A 15049-nucleotide genomic window follows, 5' to 3' on the forward strand; every position below is an offset into this window, starting at 1 on the left:
AGGAGATCAGCATAATGAATCGTTATTGTGGTAACCAGATTTGAAGTAATTTTCTATTTTAAAATAGATGGTTTAAAAGGGACAATGCAAGATGTAACATATGATGATAAGGGGAGAAAGGGAATAAAAAATATTTCACATACTATTTTTAAAGTTCTCTTTGATGTTCTTTCTATGCATTACTTTACAGTAAAATGCGGTTGAAGGGTAACCAAATAACTTGATGAGGTAGTTTCCTAACAATTTTTGAAAGGAAAAGAGGCAGAGGTGGGAGAGGAGGGGAAGGAAGAGGGAGAGAAGGAAAGAAGGAAAATATATGTGCAGATTAAAGGTGTAAGAGACATAACAATCAACTTCAAGTATTCTACTTGGACCCTAATTTAGGCATGCTTACTAAAAAATGTGAGACCACTTGGGAGATTTAACACTGGATATCTGATATTAAATTATCTTGTAAGATGTAGTATTTGGTGCTTATCTTAAAAAGATTATTTACAGATGATTTGTTAGGATGTCTGGGATTTGTTTCAAAATAATGGGAGGGTGGTAGATGAGAATTTATATGAAATAAAATTGCTTATACGTGGATAAATCCGAGAACTGGGTAATGAGTCAATGAGGGATTATAGTAGTCTTCTGTACTTGTGGATGTTTGCAAATTTTATTGCCCATTGAAAAACTATAGTTACAAATGACAAAGATAAGAGAAAAATCACTTTCTTTTGTAAGTAACTTATTGAAGTGGAGTAAGTGTAAATTCGTAAAAATGTAAATTCGTACCTTTTAATATGAAATTTGCTTATATATACTTTCACCCAATTTTTAAGTTAGAGTAATGTACAAATACTTAATCCCCCAAATCTAAGATCACTACATGTTCTAACAGAGGAACATAAATGTGATGAAAGATCAGGATTCTGAGATGGCATATTTCAGTCCATAAATATACAAGTGTTGGAACTAGGGCTAGTTTGATACTGTAAATCATTGCTAACTACACAGAAAAGATGCAGAATGTAGTGTTTGCTTTTAGTTTATTAATTTATTTTGCAGGAATTGTTGACTTTCCGAATATGTACTGTTTGGAGGTACGATGCATGCATAGCGTTTTAAAATGCCTCTGTACAATTTCACCTCAAAATAATTCAATTCACAGCATACACAGAAATCTAAAAGAGACATGGTATTTACAAGATTTAATAAGTCTTGCTGTTTTACTGAAGAAACTGATCGATTCTTTTAGAGTAAGTAAACATGGATATTGGGTGTCATTATAAATAAGAATTCAGAATTGTTCAGTCTCAAAGCAACTTTTCATGGCTTTAGAAATTAAAACTGAGTCATCATTCTGTTAATCTCCGAATGCCCAAGCCATGCAAAATTTACTTGTATTAAATATTTGGGGATGCAAATAATACAGGGAAAAAAATGCATGTCTGGTGAATGTGAAATCATCATGAGAATTAACTTCTACAAAAGAAAATACTATTAATCCTTTCAAAAAGATACAGTAGTGGTGCAACAGACAGTGCCCAATTTATTCTGATTTTAAAGTAACATTTCAATGGTCATTTTGTCTACGGATATACAGACACACACTGTAACGACTCATTTAAGGTCTAAAGAGTGATTACAATATTAAAATAAATCAGTTTTAACTATAAGGGGACATCTTCACATTCCAGGATACATCATTGACATTTTGAAAGGACAGTTTTTCTATGCCTTATATTCTTGCTTTTTGTTTACACTGTCAAAAGACATTACAGTTACTTTTTAAAATACTATATAAAATTGAGTTGCCACAGAAAGTTGGAAATTAACTGTAGATAACTGGGACAGAGCAATGACAAAAATTTAAGGAAACACCGATTTCTTATAAGTCCTAAAATTGAGACCAGCTCCTTAAAATTATTCAACTGCTCATCACACTCCCGGTTTTCCAGGGAAATAAACAAATTAGCAACACTTTCCCCACCATCATTAATCTGCTCTAAAACTACCTTTTTTTAACAATGCATTTCTTTTGTTTCTTTAAAACCCGCTGCCTCTACACTCCCAAACAAGATCATTATTCAAAACATTTTACAACGCTTAGAAAGTTTCTGGTTCCTCTATCACCACTTTAAACACTTAAGACCTACTCCAAAAGTTAAGGGGCAACGTACTTTAACAAAATGGCAAATGTGCTTTCTAAAAACCCCGTTTACAAAACAGTGAAATAATGTAAAATGTATAGTCAGGTCTCTGTGTTACCAGATTCATCAAACTAGTTGTATTGTAAGGAAAAAACCTTTCTACTAGAAACAAGAAGTGCACCGACTGATCCAAAAAGCACAGGCACCTCAGCAGGTGGACACCATCCAACTTCTATCCTACCCACTTCTACGCCAGCTGTCTGCACACAGCAATCCAACCAGGAGATCCTTTTGAAAAGGCATCTTGAAAGTGGACTGAATTCTTGTTCAAACTGCTGATAGGCAAGAAGTAGCCTACTTATGGGTCACAGTTAAATATATCAAATTTATCAGTGTCAAATAATTTTGCTTATTTTAAAAGCTGAACACAGCCTATGTCAGTGTATGGAACTTGTGCACAACCAGAAATAAGCACATACAAAACCTCCTTAAAAATCAGTCTTTGATGTCTCATACCCCACCCTCTACACCTATCGAGTGGACTGGTTTCTCATTCTTCCTGGCAGGTGAAAACAATGATTTACTAGATATATCACCAAAGCACTGGAACCATGCATCTACTGTGTGATAACAGTTCGGTTACCTGGATGTATGTTCATGCAATAGTTTTAAAGTCATCTACACGGTGTTAATAAAGCGTCAGACTTTTCATACATGCTACTTTCATTCTCAGCTGACAACTGCCAAGGTAACTGCTGCTGCTTCAGCGTATCACTAAGAATACTGGGTAAACCTTTAGCTAGAACACCAAGCTGTATATATATTTTCCCCCTAGATTGTTACTTAATACCAAGTGGGGTTGACCATCACTAAAGAGATATGAAACCATACAAAGGCAAAGGTATTGGCATACCACAGAACAGTAGGACTGACAGACTTATTAGAGACTGACAGACACCAGTGCCACAAAAGCTTTTAAAGAATGAATGCTGTTTTCAGGTCAAGGCTTTTAAGCCCATCTGCTTTCTCACCATTATTTTCACAGTTTTGACACAGTCGCAGGAGAGATGTTTTATCAGTGTAATAACATAGCCACGCTGACTTTGTGAGACGAGCAGATGTTTTTGAGGACATTTTCCACATATGAAAAAATGTTTTCAAAGCTGCTGTAGGTACAGTGTGAAATTATGATTTTGATGGAAAACTATGATGAACTAGTATGCCTTTGATTTCATTATGCTATTAAGTGCAGCTTGTTTTTCCAGGTCTGCCAGAGATTACTGCTAAATTAGAACACAGTGACAGCTTGAAGTCTGTGTGTGTCTAGGACACCCGGTATGTGAGAGTAGATACTCCTAAGGTTATAATTTCAGGTAAAGTCCTTCACACTTAAGAAACCCACCAGTTTTATTGCTGTTTATATTTACCCAAATAAGGGGAAGATCCCAAAATGCAATTCTGAGCTTGGAAGAAAAGTCAATAATGGTAGAGACCGTAATTAAATGTCTTAATAATTTTCCAGTGGTGCACCCTACTGAGTGATTTTATATCTCTTCAGTTATTCACACCCTAAAGTTCTAGTTTCAGAAATAAGGAGTGCTTTAGTATCACCTGAACTATCTGAACAAACTCAGTATTATCTCTGAATACAGTATGTTAAATTTTAGAAGTTCTTAGTTTCAAAGTCCTTTGTATTCACGTTTTTCTTAATCATTTCTTAACTAGCCTTCTCTTCCTCCCCACATAATGCAGTGTGCAACTTTGATATTGGCTAACTATAACTTCTCTCACACTGGTTTATTAACATGTGCAAATACATCTTTATTGAACAGCTAATGTTGATTTTTTTTCAGCTAAATTAGGATTATGGCACAAAGTATCTGTGCTGTAAACATCATGTACTCGTCACAAAATTGAAAGGAGGGGGGGGAAAAGGCTATGGACTGCAAACATTTCTTATAGATCCACAGCTGAGCTCAAGATTCCAAGTGGATTTTGGAATGGATTTACATTCAGCGTACATTCACTGTGCTATTGGCAAAGCGCAGTTTTACGAGAAGGTCATTCATAAAATCATAACTTGTAAGGACTTGTTGGTTATTTTAAGAACCAATGGCCTAATAAAAGCATGCAGTAACTGTAAAAATATATCTATTATGCGGCAATTAGGTCTTAGTTACCAGTGTTGATGCAGCTTGATGAATCATTGTACAAGCAAAATGGATCTTACCACCTCTGATTGTACTTTCGAACAAAGGGCGCAATATGCCTAATTCCTGACTGCTACAAATCACATTTTAAAACATCTTATTTGTATGTTTGAAATTACCCCTGAAAAAAGCAGCAATTACAAATACCCTTGTTATTTTGCCCCCCAAAAATCATCCTCTGGTTGCTTTTCCCTGTGTGCTCTTCAGTAGGAAGCATCAGGAAGAAGCCCGGGGAGCCTGGGTTTTCCAGAGAGCTGTGACCAGGTAAGTCCGCTCTGGCAATTCACAGTTTGTCTGCATAAACTGTAACATGGCACACCACAATTCAGAGTTGTAGTTTATGAAGTAAGGGTCACTCAGCAGTAACTTTAACAGTTGGGATTCCACAGAAAAGCTCTTGACTTCTTTGTGTACATTCTTTCAAAAGTGAATCCTTTCCCCGTTTCAAGTATCCCTTTCTAACTCTGCGGGGAGTTAGAGAGGCGGGGGACCCCCCCCTTTAAGCAAGCACAAGCAGCTATGGCGGCATTCCTCCCCCCGCCCCCCACATAATCTGAAATGCAAAGGCTGGGCAGATGGACAGATTTCCGAGCTTTCCTTTTCTTCTCATGGGTTTGACTCTTGACGTGGTGCAGACTCTTCTGAATTCAAGTGTACCGTGGCATCTCACACTGCTCACAGCGATTTAGTGCGGGGTGGTTCAGAAAGGTGCAGCTATCACAATTCCATGGAGCCCCTTCGTAGTCTTCATCTTGGGGTTGTGTCCGAGGACTCTGTTTGGAGCCACTTAGATGCTCTGAGAGAAGTTAGGAATAAAAGCGAGAAAACAGAAAACAGATTGAATTTTTTCTAAGTGTAAGATCCCAATGGAAATTAAAAAGTATCCCCCACAAAGCAAGGGACGTGGTTTTGGGAAATGTGAAAGCCAAGCAGTATACAAAGCTAGCTACTGGACATACAGAACCGAATAGTAAGTTTATCATATATATTCTACTTTGTTCTCAGCAATTTACTTTTTTGCTATAAGAAAAAGATACACAGAAGTCCAGCACAGATTACCTTCCTAGTTCATTATCTTCAGATAGTGAGGAGTTATGCTATATTCCAGCCAAATGAAAAAAATGAGAAATGTTAAACAGTATGTTAAAGAAATTCTGCCTCCTCCCTGAATTTTCCTTCACCACTTCGGCCAGCCCATGACTCCCACCCCCCATAGTATTAAATCAAACATCGATTAAATGTGTGCTTTCTTTCCTGAGACCTTCAGCTCCACCATATGCATGTTTTTAATAACAATGATTTAGAAATGGCAGTGACAGTTCATTGAAAAAAGGTTTTCCCAGAATGGTTAAGAGAAAGAAAAAGACTCTAGTCTTTCATAAAGCTAAATTCATTCAATATAAAATATTATCTTTTATCCTTTTTGGCATTGAAATGTCTTTCAAGTGTTGTAAAAAAAATGTCTATAGCTGGCAGTATAAAATGCTGGCAACCGTACTTAAAAAACTTGAAACTCTTTTTCCTCCTAGGTCCTCATTCTCTCTGGCCTTCGGCTCAAAAAAGTTCTTTGCTCCTAGAGTTGCCTTTTAAAGGATCTATTTTGAAAGTGTGGTCAGTGGCTAGAAGGGTGAAGAGCTTCAGATGGAATACACCCTTAAATCGGGAAGATCAGCAGGCTGGGAAAATCTACCTGTAAACCTGGAAATCCTATGAACCACAAATGAGATTAAGATCTAAGGCAAGTAGCCTTCCTAAGCAGGTGACACAAAATAACCGAATTCTGGGGAAGCTTTAATCAGTTACTTGGGCTTAAGGACATCTTCCCTTGGAAATGCGGTTTATCAGTTTGTCTTTCATGACATACGGCTGGTGTGAGTATTTCCCAAGAGGGAACGAGAACTGAGTATTAGACCCTGAACCTTACTGCAGGCATAATAAGGCTCAGGCTTAATCAGGAAGGTGTTTTTATCCTTACAAGAACAGAAAACCACTGTGTTACTCAGCTTATTCCTATGACTATAAAAAGGAGATGGGCTTGTCACTCTGGTTGATCTATTTGCTTTTAACTGCCATTATCACCCACCTTGTATCTTTTGGCTTAATGAAATAAAGTTCGTATTTTGTGTAAAGACAAGGAAAATTTAAACAAAATCATTCTCTGCCAGTTTGGGTGGCCTCCCTCCGCGTTAGTGCGTACTATGCATCTGCAGCAACCAGCCCTCCTTAGGCGCTAACATTCCTTCTTAATCTTGTCAAGAGTCCGGATGAAACCACTACTCCCTTTCTAGACACAGATCTGGACTGTCTAAACTATCCACTTGTCATCTGAAGTATAATCCTTTGTGTCAAAAACTAATAAAAACCTGTGTGCTTTGACCTCTAATGCACAGAACAGACCTCAGAGCTTCCTGACTGTCTCCCAGGTCATAATCCTCAGGTTGGCTCAAATAAAAGTTTCCATTTATTTCTTAAATCTACTACTGATTAGTGTTTTCCATTGATACATGCAGGGTGTAGCTGGCAGGTTATCAGAGATACCCATCAGAGGACACCTGGAGTCTTCCCTGAACCAGCACTTGGTACCAGCATGGGCCTATTGATCCCCACCGGCTTTCTGGTACTTCGCTGGGGTTCTGGTGAGTTTTTCCAGTATCTGAATCTCATAGCTTTTAACTGATGATCCTAAAAATGTTATTTGAGCTGTTTTTACTTAAGACTTCAAGTCTTAAAGAGCACGGGTGCATTTCTAAGCAGAGACCTAGGGGGATCTAGGCAGAGGGCCCAGGGAAACATATAGGTGGCTGGGTTTTTGTTAAATTGGCTTCAACTGAAAAAAAAAAAAAAACAAGTTGCTATAGGGTCTAAAAAAGACTTTTGCTAGTGAAATGAGAGCCTGAATTGTTCACCTCCAAAGAACAAGGGACGTGTGCTCCTTCCGGCCATGTGGTGTTCTTGGGTGACTGAGAACCTAGCAGAATTGTCTGAGAATCAGTCTTTGTGACGTCTAGTGATCCAACAGGGGAACCCCGCTACAACCATTAATACCGCTCTTCCAGGGATGGACAAGATTAAGGACTGATCATCCAGTTCTCCAAGCACCCACAGCAGTATTAGACTGTAAGAGAAACCGGGACATGAAAGAGTCAAACCGACCAAAGGGTAATTCCTTGGGGAGCCAGACTCAGAAGCAGCACACGGTCTGATGTCTGCTGATCCATCACACTATCCTCAGAAAGTTGTTCAGATCCTATCTCATAATTGAATTCGACTACCAAATGAATAATGGGAAACTGCCTCAAAGGCCCAGCAGCTCCCAGATGGACAGCCACCTATGGGGATACCAGCTGGGTTTATATATGCTTGTAAGTACTTACATAATTGGGAGTTAAAGGAAATCCCACCCTGAAATGGCCAAGATGGGATTTGTGGGCACTCCAAAGCTGTAGTGAGAGAAAGCCTAGCGGTCTGGGCTTACCAGGTCAGTCTCCCGGATCTTGCAGGATTGACTGGAAACAAGAGTGATTTCTCTTGCCTAAAATTAGATTAGCAGGAGGAGATATTTATAGGGCTAGCTCTTTGGAGCCTTTGAATTGGAAAGTCTTCTAAATTGTTAACATTTTTAAAAAGCTCTCATCCTAAAATAGTGTACCTACTTTAGTTGGTATGCAGAACCCCCCAAAAGGCTTCAAAATTCCAAAATAGCCTCATGGAAATATTTCTTATAGAAGGCTAATGAAAGAGTAATGATACAAACTTGAAGAGTGACATTACTGCTCCCCTTTATCCTTGGAGTACTTATTCGAGTAATCCTCTGTCTGAACTGCCTTTCCACTCTGAAGAGACTATTAAATGGTTGCTTTTAGAAATGGAACCACTTAAGACTGAAGGCAAGCCCCTTTAGATCAAAGGTCGCAGTGTGCTATAGTTAAAAGAATTTCTTAAACCCAAGAATTTTCAATAGTTTTTGTAAATGGAAGATCAAGATGGGAAGCCACTTCTGACTAAACTGACCATGTAGCTGATATTCAAAGCCTGATAGGAATTTTTTGTGTGCATGGTTTTCTCCCTAAGTTAAATGAGGGAAAGAAAATCATTCCAATATAGGTGGATGCATATCATTAAGGTATCTACATTTTAAGCAATCTGTTGTAACTTTCTCTATTTGGTTTTGAAATCTTATGTCACTTTGGTTAAGTGAGTAAGCATTGCTCCACAGTGACTTGTGATCTTTTTTGACCAAGTGTCAAAAAAAACTTTTTGGTATTTTTGACAAAAACCTTTTTGATATTTTTGGCAAAATTTCCAAAGATCAAATTCTAACTGAAGATCATTTGACCTCTAGCTAACTTGGAGGTTTTGGTAAGGGCTCCTAAAACACCTCAAGAGAAATGTTTTTTCTCCTTATCAAAGAAAGATATTAAACTAATGAGGCTTCTCTGGTATGTTAAATTCCATGGGCAGCACTGTCAAATGAGCAGCGATAAACCTTCTTAGGTTATACTGTATGAGTAAATGTTATTAATGTAGATATTCTAGAAATTATATGGAACTCCTAAAAATGTGTCTTGGTAAAATGTTATCAGTCATAATTCTAGTTATTATCTTATGTATACCACAGCAACAACCAAGTTTTTGTCAATTGCATTGTAATCAGATCTTTAACAGTGCCTTTTAAAGTCTTTTGTCATTTACTCTGATGCTTTTACAAAAAATGCTTTATCTTCAAGAAGATTCATAGAAAGGACTTTTTGACAAGTACAGGTTTCTGATAACTTTCAGATCATACTGCTGAATCGGGTAAAAAGCCATCGAATTTTAATGTAAAATTTGATGGCTTCACAGAACTGTTTATAGAAGATTAAGATCAAGGATTAGTCACATAGGACTGAGCAAACTGATGAATATGGTTATAATTTTCTTTTGGTTTTCTTGTCTGAAATATTACTGGGTTTTAATCTGTATTTTCCAGATAAAAGGAAACCCTTCCCTTTAAGCTAATTAGGACTTACAGCAATTTGGTAAATAAATTACACCTTTGTAAGTACAACTAAAACATTCACCCTTTCCTCTCTACCTGATCCCTACAAAAATTGCAAACTCTTGAGTTTCCAGCAGCCTTATCAGATGAATAAGAAAGGCTGCCTCCTGGCAGCTTCAGGAATCTCGATATTTTGCAGACCTCCAGAAGAGAGGAATCCACCCAAATCCATAGACATCCCAGGCTGAATCTGATGATAAGTCGTTGGTGTAGCTATCGTGGCCTTGAGAGGCCTTTTAAACGGTCAACTTAAGATTCCTTATAAAGTTCCAGCACAGCCAACTTGAAAGAGCCTGTATGATCAATTATACTTATGTAAACAAACAGGCCAAGTTTATTGAGACCAGATTTCTTTTGCAAATAAATCAGTCTTAATTTGGCTATGTTCAGCAGAAATGAGGGTAATTTTAGGGGAAAAAAATGTCTCATTGGACATTAAGTTTTAATTTAGTGCTGCTGTTGGATTCTTCACAGCCACAGTGGAAGGGGGTCATACCAGGCCCTACATCTCTTATTTTCGAGACCTGAAATTGACTAGGACCAGCACTACCAGACAACAAGAAAAAGACAACATCTGAAAGTAAACAGCTGACCCCAGATGCTGGACCAGGCCTGTATACTTATTACTCTGGTAATTGTTAACACATCTGCTTATGAACCAAGTATATTTCTTAGGGCTCAATCATATGCACATTTCAAAAATCAATCCAGTTGCTGGGTATGCAGCCAATTACGTATGTTCAGCACTGCTAGGTTACCTTGGTGGATTTCTTCTCTCCAAGGCTCTAATTGGATGGCCCTTAAAAATTTATTTTAGAAGAAACTCCAGTACCATGCAAGTACTGAAAATATCACTTAAGTGGAACCCTCTTACCTGGCCAACTGATGACACCTGTTCTAAGCCTAGCCATAAAATACTCCTTTTCACCAGATGTTAAATACTGGGTAGCTCCTAACAGAACCCAATGTATTTATGGAACAAATTTATGACCTTGGCTCTCCCCAGGTTGGTTAGGAAGATGGTAAAATTGGTTTACTTTGGCTCAGTGTCACCCACGGGTAGCCTTGGAAAGAGCTCCTACCAATCTTTTAATTTGAGCATGCTTTTGATCAGTTTTCCACCCAGCAGTATGACCATTTGGCTGCTACCTTTGTTCCTTCACTTGAATAGACAGTATCATTAATCACACAGAGCCTTAACAAAATTTACTCAGCAAGCTTTAAACGACAGTAAGCAAGCCATTAGCTTGCTCAATTTGGAAGTCTCTATGATGAGAAAATTGGTCCTACAGAATTGCATGGCCCTCAATATTTGAACTGCTTCCAGAGGAAGAATTTGTGCTATAATACATATTAAGTGTTGGGTTTTATACCTGATACCTTCTAGTGTAACTTGGCTTATGACACATACGAAGAATCAAATTTCTATTCCGACCGATCCTTTTCCCAGTTTAAGGGAAATACTAGGAAAATGGTTTGGTTTAGGAGGATCTTGGCTTAGACCTTTGCTAATGACATTTACTCCAATTGGCAATTTGACTGTAGTTTGTGTAACTCATAAAGTGGTAGTTTCTTGCCTTTTGCATTGTGTATCACCTAATAAGATAATGCTGTCTAAACAACTTGAAACTACTTATCACATCTATAATTCTTTATAAATTAATGCATATGCATAGTGCACACGCAAGGTAAAGGTGGCATAGGTGCTATTGGGAAACTTGGAACTGACTGACTGTAATTGCCAGACATATTACTAATACAACCCTCTAAAAAGAAAGAGCTGGGCTATTAAGACCCAACACTGATGGGCCTAGAGCAGGTAAGCAACTAACCTAGCATAAAGGGACCAAATATTTGACTACCTAATGCTTTCTATAGACGTAGAATACAAACTTGTGGTTGCCAGAGGGGTGGGCAGGGACAGACTGGGAGTTCGAAATTTGTAGATACTGACAGGCATATATAGAACAGATAAATAAGATTATATACTGTACAGCACAGGGAAATATATACAAGATCTTGTGGTAGCTCACAGCAGAAAAGAATGCAACAGTGAATATATGTATGTTCATGTATAGCTGAAAAAATGTGCTCTACACTGGAATTTGACACAACATCGTAAACTGATGATAACTCCATTGAAAAAAAAAAAGCAAACAACATCAATCTGAAAACAGGGGCTCTCCATGGGCACGGGTAAGTCCCTTTTCTCCCATGATGGAATCTCCTCACTTCCTCTCCCTCTGCCTCCTCCAGAATCGAACCTAGGACCTCCTGCATGCTAGGCCTACAGCCTCTCTCTAGCTACCTTACTCTCCCCGAATGCACCTTTATCCTCCTCCTCCTATCTTTCTGGGCTAACTCACTCCAAACATAGCCTTCATTCTTAGATTGTGGCAGTGTAAATGTTTAGTATGAAAAGGTTTTCCTAATTCCTCTTTCCTAAACTACGTAAATAATTGGAAAACCTCTTTTAACCTAACTAATCCAAGGATACCTGGGGACCTTTGTCACTGTTTTAATGTAGGGGAGGAAAAAAATTTTTCACTCTACCCTTCTGAGTTCTTGGCTGAGATACCCCTGCAATAAAAAGATAGATTAACAAGAGAAAAAGATTTAATAACCTGAATACCTTGTGTATACATAGGAAAGACCCAGGAAAACAAGTTAACTTCCTGGGATGGTGCAAGTCACCAGGAAAAGCACAGTAAATAAGCGTAAAGTTTGTAAGCAAATTTATGTCATTGCCTTCTCCATTGACTCCCTTATGATTTAGAGTCATAAGACACTTAGAAATGGAGACTGCATTTAGAAATGCCGTGTCCCTTACAAAAGGGTATCTTCTACTCTACTTTCAGAGCTTTTCTAGTGTCTGCAGTTTCTCAAAGTAGTCCTAATGCCAAACAGGCATATTTTGCTAGCCTTTGGTATCTTAACATTTTGGAATAATAAGTTACTCTGAAGTAACTTATCAAAACATACATTTAAAAGGCTCCTAACTTACAATTATTGTTGGTCCTTAAAAAACAAACAAAAACACTGCTCATTTCATCACAGGGAAGTACTGATTAAACAGAAGCATCAAAACCCCAAAGACATGGTAGATTTCCACTTTCTTTTGATTTGAAGGTGTGAAATTGTGAAATCTTTTCTTTTCCACAGAGTATTTAAAAGGCAAAGATGTTTCACACCTTATAGAAAATGAAAACTAAAAACTCAACAGAATATGCATAGTTATACATGAGTAAGAATTGAAGTAAATAGGTTTTTTCCTTTGAGAGTATTTTTACATGGATTAATTTTAATAGGCTAATCTTCCACAAAACTGACTATCCTTACAAATATAAAGTGACAACTTATCAGTTAATCAATATTCTTTATATAATAATTAGAATATATATGTGTAACTGAACCACTCTGCTGTACACCTGAAACTAACATTGTAAGTCAACTACACTTCAATGAAAAATAGGAATTAGAAAAAATTAGAAGGATGCAACGAAAATTTTCAAATACAGTTTCAAAGATAAATAAACTCATAGAAAAGCTGTTCTTTTCCCACTAACTGGAAATAATGCCGATTAGGTAAAGGAGGCAGGATTTGTTTCTCAACAATATGAAGTATAATGTAGTTTCATGCTTGGTTTGTTCTAAGCATTGGGATCTTTCCACCTAGTCATATAATATTATTTCTGCATTAAGGGGAATTTAAGAAATATCAAGTAGAATACTCGCACAAACTCAAAACATATACAGCCTTTATAGAAAACTCATTTAAACTGAATCCCAGAGTAACGTTCAAGAAGCATTAGAAAACTTCAGTGAGAACTTAAAAATTCCAGAGCTTTCAAATTATTTTATTATTGACTTGGCCTTGCTTTCTAAATACTATTATCTTAGAGGGCTTTGTCCAATATGGTGGCAACTGGCCACTTGAAATGCAGCCACTCTGAATTGAGACGTGCTATCAGTCTAGAACATACACAATATTTCAAAGATTCAGTATGAACTTAAGAATGTAAAAAACATTTCACTAAGAATTTTATACTAATTTCATAGTGAAAAGATACTTTTTACTTTTTTACTTTGTTACTTAGGCTAACAGAAAATTTTAAATTATGGATGTGGCTTGAATTGTATTTCTACTAAACAGAGCAGCCTTAGAAACTGAGTAACTTTTTTAAAGGAACAACAGTTGGCCTTTACTTATGCTAACTCTACATGGGTTAACACGTGTGTTTGGACATTCTGCACAAACTCCAGACACACAAGTACAAACCATCTGCAGCTGCTGCCTGGGTGTCATGGACGTCCTCCTGTATTCTGGAGGTCACGCTAATTCTTCGGGCTTTCCTCTCAATTGTGCAGGGGTCTGACGAGTCTGTATGAGAAGAAGCAAAGCCAGGAAGAAGGGATCAAGCCATTCATTAGAAGAGTGGACAGGCTCACAAGGATCTCTCACAGGATGCTCACAGTTCAAGTGTTTACTCTCTCACTTCATGCTACCTGCAGTCCTCCCGTAAGGGTAAGTGTCATATTTAATACTGCCTTTCAACCTATACAGAGCAGTGGTTCTTACACCTTTTTCCATCTTCTCTAACTACTTGGAATAAATGACTTATTTCACCAGTTTCCCACTTTCTAGTGGGCTGGGGGTGCAAACTCAATGACAGTAATTAAGTGTCAATATGAAAGCACTATTTGGGGAATCATACCTTAGCAACTGCCAGATCAAACAACAGTTATTAGAAAGTTATGTGTTTAAAGTACCCTATGCATAAGGCTAACCAAAGAACCCATTACACTAATGGTAACACTAAACTACAGCAGTACATAATTAAAGAATAAGAGTAGCAGTATTTAAAAAATCAGAACCAACTCAAAATAATACTATGTACTGATACCACATGCTCCACAATCATTTCATAAATTCCAGCTACCTATGTGTGCAAAAGCTCAGTAGACACTTCACACCATGGAGTGCAGGCATACCAATTTCTTGCTAGACTACTGTTTCTATTAACTTATAGGTAATTAGTAGGTAATCTTTTGTATTAAGTAAAAACAAAAAAGGGCAGACTTCGTATTATTTACCCTTAAGACTCAAAGATACCGCATTTTGTAACCTGTTCTGAGCCCATAAAAAGTCCCCTATTATAACCCACCTTTGGAAATCAGTGCTCCACAATCCTAAGCAAGGTACTTACACATTCCATTATCAGAGGAAACAAAAGCAGAAGGGACATCTACTTAGGCTCCAAAGAGTAAGGAGCAGTTTTGTTTCTTAGATTTATAAGCACTTTTATAGTATCACACATCTCCTCACTGCCACAACGACCCTGTAAAATACACCAGCTAAATGTCTGGAGTGGTCACCTCCCTGGTGCACACACTGGATCTTAATAGTCAAGTGACCAAGACAACCAAGGCCAGCACTCAAGTCCAAGGTCAGTGCTGTCGCCACTATGAGTTACCAAACACGGGGTGGGGAGTACTTTCTGAATCACCTGATGAGCTTACATGCAGACTGGGTTACTTAACTTAAGTCCATTCCAAAAACATTTCTCTCTCTCCCTGTCTTTCCTTCACTCTCTCGTTCTCTTTAATTACCACACTTGTTATTCAGATAAACATCTATATTCCATTTGGATTTTTAGCGTATC

At 37.7% G+C, this 15049-nt stretch overlaps 1 protein-coding gene across 3 annotated transcripts in view; it reads right to left on the minus strand.

Annotated features, from left to right (window-relative positions):
• Positions 1–1514: 1514 nt before the first annotated feature.
• The window catches only part of TAB3 (TGF-beta activated kinase 1 (MAP3K7) binding protein 3), an 84209-nt gene continuing 70674 nt past the window's right edge, over positions 1515–15049 (minus strand). For 2 of the 3 annotated variants that reach the window (XM_072956762.1, XM_072956761.1), the window contains 2 exons: positions 13666–13767; positions 1515–5144 (listed from right to left, as the gene is read on the minus strand). In XM_072956762.1, coding sequence (XP_072812863.1) covers positions 4996–5144; positions 13666–13767 — 251 coding nt within the window. In that variant the 3' untranslated portion in view covers positions 1515–4995. The remainder of the gene's footprint in view (positions 5145–13665; positions 13768–15049) is intronic. The other variant, XM_072956763.1, reaches the window with a different exon arrangement.

The sequence above is a fragment of the Vicugna pacos genome, chromosome X (genome assembly GCF_048564905.1).
Source record: "Vicugna pacos chromosome X, VicPac4, whole genome shotgun sequence".
NCBI lineage: Eukaryota > Metazoa > Chordata > Mammalia > Artiodactyla > Camelidae > Vicugna > Vicugna pacos.